The 10,212-nt window shown below is 35.8% G+C and overlaps 1 protein-coding gene across 1 annotated transcript; it reads right to left on the reverse strand.

The window, feature by feature from the left end:
* Positions 1 to 2,665: 2,665 nt before the first annotated feature.
* On the reverse strand, positions 2,666 to 3,691 carry LOC128551646 (uncharacterized; the record flags this gene model as incomplete). The annotated part of the gene is made up of 3 exons (XM_053532546.1): positions 3,563 to 3,691; positions 3,150 to 3,248; positions 2,666 to 2,758 (listed from the first exon to the last, which is right to left on the reverse strand). Coding segments are annotated over exons 1-3 (321 nt in total), but the record flags the coding sequence as incomplete, so codon positions are not given.
* Positions 3,692 to 10,212: the final 6,521 nt, after the last annotated feature.

Genomic DNA, 10,212 nt, shown 5'->3' on the forward strand with positions numbered 1-10,212 from the left:
CGCTGGGAATATCACATCCAGGCAGTGAAGACAAGTGAACCTCGGGCATTGTACTTCCGGGTTATGACATCACCAGGTAAAATCGTCTGGCGGAAGAAGCTCGATCGAGCATAAATTTCTAGCAAGAAAATAATTCAGACATAGATTCGTCTATAATGTCGGAAGGTGGTGTGCGCAAGGCATATCTAGTCCAGTCTATTTAAAGGGTAATGTCCCGCCAAATACTAAATTTCATGGGATTCACGGCTAAGCCGTGGACTCCGACTATTGTCATTTTCACGGGATTCACGATATAGCCGGGGAATCTAACTACTTTGGCGCGAATTTAAATTGACAATTTGAGGCCCATTATAGTGGTTTTGGGGATAAAAACATAAATTACTAAAGTTTATAAAATATCAACTTTCTTATTACTGAACAGAATTTAATGAAATTTACATGGAAATTTAAGTTATGAAATACAGAAAAACATGAGAAGTATTTCATGCGTGAAATCTGACATTTACCTCAATAACTCAAAAATTTACAAAAAGATGATGCAATACCTGCATTTACAATACATATAAAATAAGGCCCGTATGTCAATTTGTGACATAACGTCAGGGTGGAAAATAGATGTTATCTCTTTTTAGGAATAGACTTTTTCTCAAACATGAATTGTACTTACGCGCTCAGGAGAATGACTTTTATTTATTTATTTTTTTGAAGTTATATTCTGGATTAATGATTATCTAACGCAAATTATAAAAAGAAACATTTACTAATGTTATTTGTCAGCAGCTCGTAAAGTCAAAAACATAACGTACGTCTCATAATTATGTTCAAATTTATCAACATTACCACAATTCAAGCAAGTACTTTAGAAGAGCTATCAGACTGTGGTCTTTTCTGAAATACTTACTATTCTCCTTAAAACCAATGGAAAGATCTGAAGCTTAACAACAAAAATGGACGTATCAATTGAACCGTAAAAAATAAACGGTTTCCGAAATGGCAGGCCGGATCAAATCTAGTGATGAAGCAAAGAACGCAAACAAGAAATGTTTGACTGCGTCTGAATACTAACTCCCACTAAAACTGGCATTAAGTTAGTAACACTTAATGGACTGTATAATCCCAAAGGACCGGAAATTACGACAACCAATAATTAAGAACGGGGTGACTCGTAACGGCCACCACACGCCAACAAAAAATATTGTTTTCTTCTAAAAAATGTCCCGTGAAAGCATTACACAAAACTAAACAAATGATAATAGTAGACTAAACTTGATTGGGCATGTTCGTGATACAACAAAATTGTTAGTACTATGTGGACGTCCATTAAAAAACCCAGAGATTAAGGGTTGACATTGTTTATCAGGTTCAATAACTACTTATCTTAGAAACTTGGGACGGATTATTTACTTACTTCGAAACAGGAGACAGTAAAATTATTTATCAAAAAGCGGCAGATGTTTATATTCATTAATGAAGAAAATATTGAGCTCAATTTTCAATGATATTATTTAAGTTTTTCACCTTCTGCAAGTAGCATTATGAAAAAATAAAACTCTACATGTAGACATCTATGAAACAACAGGGCATACAAAATAAGGACTTATTACGTTGTAGACTGCTTGGCTCTAAAACTTACAATTTTTAAATAAGATATGTTATTATTCTAATTGTCTACACTATGGCTTATTAAAAAGTACTAGAAAATATCCGCGAGAGAATCAGTAAGTATTTTCAAGATTCGATTATGTCTCTGCTGCATATTTAATGACTCCAGATAATAAAAATAGTTTCCTGTGAAACCGTTGTTACATTAGTGATGCGTATGGCATGGACATAATCTGAAACATTTTTGTGAGTGAAATATTCTAGAGTATCCTTTAATTTGCGTGATACATGTAGAATATGTCCTGTCAAAACTGACTTTGATTACAAGTCCGAATTGTTTGAATAGTGTTACGAGCAATACATTTTGGGAGATTCTATGACAGTATCATTCAGGTTATGTACATGTACTTTGAAGCTTATGTCAAACTACTAATTTTTGTTCAGCCTGCCTTACTCTCTACGCGATGTTTGTATGGTCTTCCTCTTAAACCAGTTAATTGTGCATAAATCTTCCCTCTTGATCCCCTCAATATCAAAAAAAAAGTTATTCCCAACATGTTTATCCCTAACACCCGTTATGGTGGCAAAAAATATTATGTAAACCAAAGAAATGCTCTTGTAAACATCAAAAGGAAGATATATTGGACCATAAAAGTATGTAATTTATTATTTACATTTTTGTACCATTAAGGGCTGGACGGAGATCATTCAGGGGGAATTTAAGAACTTTCTATAGAGCCGTCCACCAGTCCAGTCAGACGGAATCAAAGAGGAAAGAGCAGTATCTTATTGTAAAAGGATTGATCTCGGAATATAGGGTATGTCTCTATATAGTCTTTAGTACCACATTATGTTTTATACACTGAATAGCATGGGAAAGAAACACATGGTTTGTGGGAGAATCTTGTCTATCTTTAATATATTCATGTATCTACAGTTGAACATGTCTTAGAAGCCACTCAATTTCCCTTAGCAATTAGTTAGCTAATCACCCAAATAGACTCTGTATTCACTTTTCAGCTTGTATTTGAACTTAATAGCTGGCTTGATAATAAAAACTTACATTTAATCCACAAGATACATTGTTGCCATGTCTGTTTGCGTGTACATAGACCAGTGCTTTCGGCACGATACAGCTGTATTTAATATTTGATGACTGAAATACATAAAACAAAATCATTTGTATTTTGTACCTGTTTAATATTAGGCAAGTTTCAAATTTTCACTAACTAAAACCTTTTTTTAAAAAATCACATTCTTGATAAGATTACAGTCAGTTCAATCGAAAAACAAAATTAAAGATTAACTGTATAAATCTCTTCCATGTTATTCTGGACATCAACCGCCGGTGGTCCATGGATCAGCCGGACTATCGAAACTATATGATGAGATTCGAAAGATAAGTGGTTTTACTCCATTATGTAAACTCAGCTTAACTTTATTAATGTTACATTGAAACTAAACACACTTTATGTTTATTTAATTTGAAACTACGCTAACTTACTACCAAACAAAAAACCCTTAAGAGACGTATTGTATTCACTTACAACAGGTAAATTCTTTGCGAGTAAGGAAACATTAGTTAAGACACCATTTGGTATAAAATGAATCCCTCGGCTGTCCATTACACTTGGGCATAACTTTACCTGCAAAATAGCTACACTTATATTAATGCCTGTTCGAAATAAACACCTTTATCTGAGAAAAATCCATATTTACAATAATACCTGTTCCAAATAAACACTTTTATCTTGGGGAAAACAATACTTACATTGGTACCTGTTCGAAAGAAACACTTTTATCTGATGAATAGCCATACTTACATTAACACATGTTCGAAATAAACATTTTTATCTGAAGAATAGCCATTGCTTACATGTTCAAGTAATATTATTATATAATATACTGTTCCATTATTTGAAAATATCAGAAACAAGATTACATAGTCAGATCTACTCACTTTAGAAACTGGCGACTGGGACATGCAAGGTGACGATGGCGGTTGACAAGACACACTTTCCGAACACCATTCGCACTTAACACCTGTTGTGTTAACACACTCACCACAACTTCCAAATATAAAAGACATTTTAAAAGCTTATTTCTTGCAATATTAAAAACATTGTTCACTAGTTTAAACAATAACTAACTATTATGTGATAAACAATTGTTGTTCTTCAATTAACATACTACACTTACAAAATGTAGTATGGAACACCTAAAGCAGTTGATGGGGGTAAATTTTTATACAGCGAAAAAAAAGAATTGTAACTGGTGCCCAAATCAACTGCCTTGTATTCATTTGCGGACCACAACACAAAGCCAAACAAGCCTATGAACTCTGTCTTTTTGTGCCACAGTAATTACCTTTATCTTGTACCATTGTAATTGAAGTGAACATCTTTAGATTCAGTGCTATGTTATCTTTAATATCTATAGACTACACTTGCTTGGGAGAATGTAACATTTTTATTTTTTTTATTTCGGTCGTGTCGGGTCCTCATATCGTGTCCACAATGTCTTTTCCAGCATGTACTCAAATATGTTATTAAGTAGATGTATTTTTATCAATATCTCACAATATTTCTTATTTAAGTACGATAGATAAAAAACTATCTTTCATTGTTGAGAACTGACTGTTTTTTTTAAACAAAATATTGTTTACAAAGCTTGATTAAATATTACAGGTAATCAGTGAATATTGTAAATAATATTTTATGTCCGACAATTTAAGTGATAAGGTAAAGCCGGGTTTAGTTTTATACATTGTGCAAACAAACGTGTCTTATTGCTTTGCTAGACCACTCCCTGACAGTAGTATATATATTTATCTTGCCTCCTACAAGATTCTTGCATTGGTCAATAGACGTCACGTGGAGACAGGATATATTCCATATCCTGCTAGTACTTTTCAGATATGAATTTTGATTAAAAACAAAATGGCTGCCGCATCGCTAGCGTAACTGAATCAAATCAAATTATAAACTCCAGATATAGATATCGTTTTCGAGATAAAAAATATTAGTGTTTTTTGCCGTTCTTTTTTTTCCTATCTAAATTAGTTCGTGAAGTTAGTGGCAATAGAAGAACAGTAACTCTGTATGGGAAGACATTTCTGACATCTTGTAATCTGATGATTTTTCGGAAGGTTTTTCAAAACCAGTTCATAACCTGTACAAATGAGCTTCCTTCTGTGTTTTGTGATTCAGTCAAAATACAGTTCATTTTACATTTTATGACTGGTGTTAACCAACTCATTCTACTATAATCAAAGCATGATGACCAGAGAAGATTGCAGGATTCCAGTCTGCACTGTAACTGTAAGTAGCTTTTTTGATATAAAAATTATGTCAAATACTGTGAGGATGTAAAAGGTAGTCGGCAAGATAAAACCGTTACACTGCCGGTTGGTGACAGGATACGGGATATACGTTGTCGAGGAAATCCATATCAGGCGAGACAGATTTTCGAGACAGCGTATATCCCGTATTCTGTCACCAACAGGCAGTGTTACTAATAATCACTAGTTGGAAAAGGTATGAACATTTAAAACCGGACGTCGTATTCGCAGTAGCATACTTGAGAACAGTTTTGCAATGTGTGAAAGGAAAATAATTAAATATCTTTTGACAGATAGAAAAAATAATTTCCCGGACATAGGTACTTGAATTTTAGATTACATAATTTCCTGTTCAAAGAAGAAATGATTGGAAAAGATAGGAACATTTCAAACCGGACCTGTGATTTGCAAACAGTTTTGCAATGTGTGAAAGTAAAACAGTTTGATTTCTTTTGAAAAGTATAAAACATATTTTCCCAAACATTGGTACATGAATATAAGAATACATAATTATCTGTTCAAAGAATATATTCCCTGACAGAAAACTAAACCATACCTTATGAAATTGACACACACATAGAAAAAGAACGACGTCCCTGAAAGTACGACTTGTTGTCCTGATTCAGGTATTAGCATTAACTCAATTTGCGCTTTGGTATGACCTACAAACACAGTATATATCTTATAGTTTACTCCGTAAGTCAGTTTTTCTTCAAATACATTACAACATTACAACATTGAAATGAAAACCCGAAACGAAAGACAGTCAACTGAATAAAGCGTAGTAACTAGCATACTTTATAAAACATTAATATAACTTAACATTTCATGAACAAAATGGATGCAGTTCGATTGCCAGAAACCGACTTTTACTGAGCGCGAAAGAAAGAAAGTTTCAGATTTGTAAAGCATAAGACCTTACCTTTTACGGTCGGTGTAGTGCATCTAAAACTGGACTGATTAAGTCGGAAAGCCAGTGCACTGTAAGTTTCTTTTCCAATTTCTACATTGAATATGCAACGGTAAATGTCGCCATTTTCCGTAGATGGAACGTTTGTCAATGTTATTGTTATCTTTAACGAAAGAAAGTACAAATATATTCTAAATACTTTGTGAAATTTGGACTATTGAAAAGCAATCAGCTAGTGTTCTGATAAAATACGATACAATTATGTAATCATTGCAATCGCATATGTGATACATTTTGATGAAACAGAATTAATTTCTTATACGATTAATACCATCTATTCTTATTCTTAAAATTTGACATTTATTAACTATGATAACTATGATCTACCAGATCTAATCTTACCTTATAAGCGACAGAGTTTTAGCATCAATGATACTAAGCTTTTGTCCAAGCAATTACGATGAAAAAAAGTATATACAAAAATTGTAATGAATCTTTGTCAAAAGATCATAAACTTCCCGTCGTTTTTACATGTTAATATTCTTAACATTTCAGGAAACTACAGCTGAAGCCTTCTAACTAACTTACATTAGTGCTTGACTGGTTTCGAGAGAGAGAAATTCCCATTGGCTGAATGAAGATTGATACGCATTCTTCAAGTGAAGATAGCCAGTGGTTTGTAGCATTGGAACAATCGTTCTTTCTCGTTGATCTTAAATTCAAATGTTGATAATAGCATTTCAGTAAAAACCCCTTCAAAACGAAACCCCTTTTTGAACTTTTTTGAAACATTTTTGTAATATAATTTCAGTAAAGTGTTTGATATAAAATAAATTTGTCACCTATTACGTGAAATTTTAAATTTGTTTTAGAAATCATTTTTTCGATGTGAAATAAATGAGGTAAGAAATGATAAAATCTTTTCTCAAAAAAACGACGGACTGGAAAATTTTTTTTTTAGTACAAATATAGTATTTTTTAAATCCCGGCTTTTTCTAAATAAAGGGATCGACTATTGTTTCTTTTTAAAATCAGAAATTTTCCCTCACTCCACATACAAAGCAACCTTTAAAAAAATTCTTTTTTTAACACCCTTAATTCAAAGTTTATAAAAATCGTTAGCCCCTTTGCTCAAAACGTTTACAAATCTGGTATGAGTTTTTAGTCATGAATTGTTTATGTTAAACCTCCAAGTACTTTGGGCTTAGACGTGGAATTTCATCTATCCGCATCAGAACGCCCCCTTGTCCCGAGGAGGGGTTTCCAATTTCGCCCCTTAAAAATTTGGGATTTTAGAAGGCTCCGAAGGCATTTTCATTTTGAAGGGGTAGTAAAAGGGGCGTATGGAACCATCCAGAAACCCCAAATTTTTAATCATTTCCCCATTTCCTCTCGTTTTCAAAATCGCAGACGGGGAATAATTAAAAGAATCTCACCTCAACGCGGTAACTTTCAGACATTTTTTTTTTTGTAAGAGGGGCGCGTAACTGATTCCGGGAAAACTCTTTAAAAAGCACCATTCACCGTCATAGAAACAAAAAGGTATCTGCCCCCGCACGAGATTTCTGCTTGTCTGAATATAAATTATTTAATACCTACACGACCGGTTGAACTGTGTGTAACTTGGGACATTAGTTCTCCTGTATTTAATTCTTCTACGAAAAACTATTTTGATTCAAAACGATGTATATCTTTTAAAGGGGATCTGTTCTGTGTGAATTGTCTTATAACCCTTTGTTCACGCATGACAGCCCTGTTGCGAATAGTGAATTAAGTCGTGAAACACAAAATGAGATATTAAACTAGACACCGGACCCCCTCTGGTTCAAAACGCTTTATTCAGTTTCTAGTTGAAATGGCTTTTTCACAACAGTGTCTTGTGATTTTTAAACCCGTTAAATCTGAAGTGAAATGTTATACGATCAAGAATTTTGTTATCATTCAACGAAGGAAATCCTGAGCAGGTCTAAAACCGCCCGCTTTGGGGGCCTTTTAAGCATGCTTTCCCAAACCCTTTAGGCTGACTAAGTTACGCGTAATGTGCCCCGTTTTCATCGGGAAATAATGAAGCTGAGTGTAAGACGAACGAAAAGTACAAGTTGGCGGTTTCGCTTAAGGCATAGCCGCTAAGTTGATACCGACCGCTCGGGTTTCCCCTTGAGGATTGTTTCAAAAGATTTCCCCAGGAAATTGTTGGTAAAGCACCGTTTACAACTCTCACACCCCTTTTGTAATTGTTTTTGAGGATCCAATGCATAAAACGCGCTTAAAAACTAATTGAACTGATTTTTGGGGGGTACAAATTTTAAGTGCAAAGCGGGCCCAAAATCACCCAATAAACTGCGCGGTACGAAAATTAATCGCTGGAGGGTACAACGGATCACTGCGTCTTACAATGGTAAACCATCAAACGATGGAAGCAACACGAAGTCTCTTTACGTCTTTCACTTTTTTTTGTTTCGGGACGGGCGGGGCCCTTGTTTCAAATGAGCCAAGTGCGTCGTAAATCGGGCCCCTTTCGGAAAGGTATTTCCAGGGTGATCTTGGGGAACGGTAACGACTGTTATTTTCAATAATGTCCTGAATGCTAATGTCTGACTACTGAATCCCAAGGGACTTTAAAGAACACATTGACACCGTGGTTCTAAGCATTCGGCAACTTTTCAACTCGCAAAAATCTAAAGGAAAGTTAGCGGGCCCAGGACATGTTGCACACTCACTTGATACCAAATAACCACGGTAAGAAATGGGTAAGCGGGGATTTGCAAAAAAATTTCACCGCGACCAAGTTTCGTATAGCCTGACGCAAGGGACTCATGAAAAAACAGTTTTTAAATCCTCAAGGTTTGAACTTTTTGAACTGTCTTCTGCCTGTTTCGTCGGGCCCTTAAGGGTGTTTCTCTTGTTGCTCTCTCTTCTGAAAAGGAAAGGGTACATCTTTTTGGTTTTAAAGGTTTTGCTTTTTATAATTTAACAGACATTTTTGGTTTTAAGCCATCCCTTTTTTGTTTCAGTTACGGGTGTAAGATTACCTGGGGAAAATTACTTTTTTTTACACTGTCCCGTGTTTTGGGAACATGGTGGGGGGAAAGAGTGGATTGGGTGGCCCCAAAAACCGGTTTAAGCCCCCCAGGGTGTTTTGCCACGATCTTTCCCAAGGGGGGTGCCCATGGTTCCTTTTTTGTTCGTTTGTCCAAAGTGTGGCTTTGTGGGGCGCGTGAAAGTGTGTGTGTGTTTTTGTAATTTCACGCGTCGCGTGCTGGGGTTTCTTTTTGGGGGAGGCTGCGTTTTTGGGTTTGGGCATTCCCTGTTGATTTTTGTCTTTTTTTTACTTCATTGCACAAGGGTTATTTTTAGATGAATTTAAAGGACAAAATGTTTACTCGGGCCGCTATCCCAAAGGGCTTCGATCTCGCCAAAAACCATGACACTTTGGCTCAAAAGAACCCTGCAGTAACAATTTTTTTGCCCCGATTGACATACAAAGTAGCCCCTTTACAATTTTGAAACAATCCATAACCCCCATGGGTTTGGGGCATTTGATTGTGTGTGCTAAAGGGCTTGTTGTGAAGAACTGAACTCCGAACGAAAATTTTCTGTCCCCTAGTTTATCAGTGACTCTTTTCCGATAAGCCGCTTCCAATGACGTAAGTATTTGCACATTTGGGTAAGCTTTCCAAAGCATTAATAAGCGCCTATGAATGCATGAAGATCACGAACAAAAGATGCTGTGGACATGTGACAAGACCAAACCTTTTGGGGATGGGGAGATTTGGCCACCCTTTCCCAAAACCCCAAACCAAATAGGGTATTTGAACGGGGACAAAAATTTTTTTGACGGGAAACCCTAAGGTTGCACTTCCGAAGTGCTTTTAGGACTCTGGTCCATTTTCAAAAAGTTTTTTCGGGCTGTTCCCCCCTCAGTATAAATCTCGCAACGTTGCGCACAGGACTTGTAAAAAGTCACCTAGTACGCGACACATTAATTCCTTAAGCCGTTTCATACCCGGCATTCCCATGGACTTAGTGTACACCAAACCCCGGAAAGGTTAGCAAACCGCAAATTTCTCGATGAAGCGATAATGGTATCTGAAAAAAGGCACTTGTAATCAGCAACAAAAGACATATTTCCACTGCCAACAGTTCTCAAAACAAGGGCTACATCTGGCATAACGAAGGTTTGGTTTACTGTAGTCCCAAATTTAGCAAAAACAGTTACCCCAAAAGTAACCACCCAGACTACTTCTTGACCAAAGGGGGGTTTTTGATACCCAAAGAGACACCAACATCCCCTTTTTTGTTGAATACACCCTGACCCTTTTAATTCATCAATTTTTTTTTGCGCTCTACTGTTTCGCGA

Source organism: Mercenaria mercenaria, unplaced genomic scaffold (assembly GCF_021730395.1).
Source record: "Mercenaria mercenaria strain notata unplaced genomic scaffold, MADL_Memer_1 contig_1445, whole genome shotgun sequence".
NCBI lineage: Eukaryota > Metazoa > Mollusca > Bivalvia > Venerida > Veneridae > Mercenaria > Mercenaria mercenaria.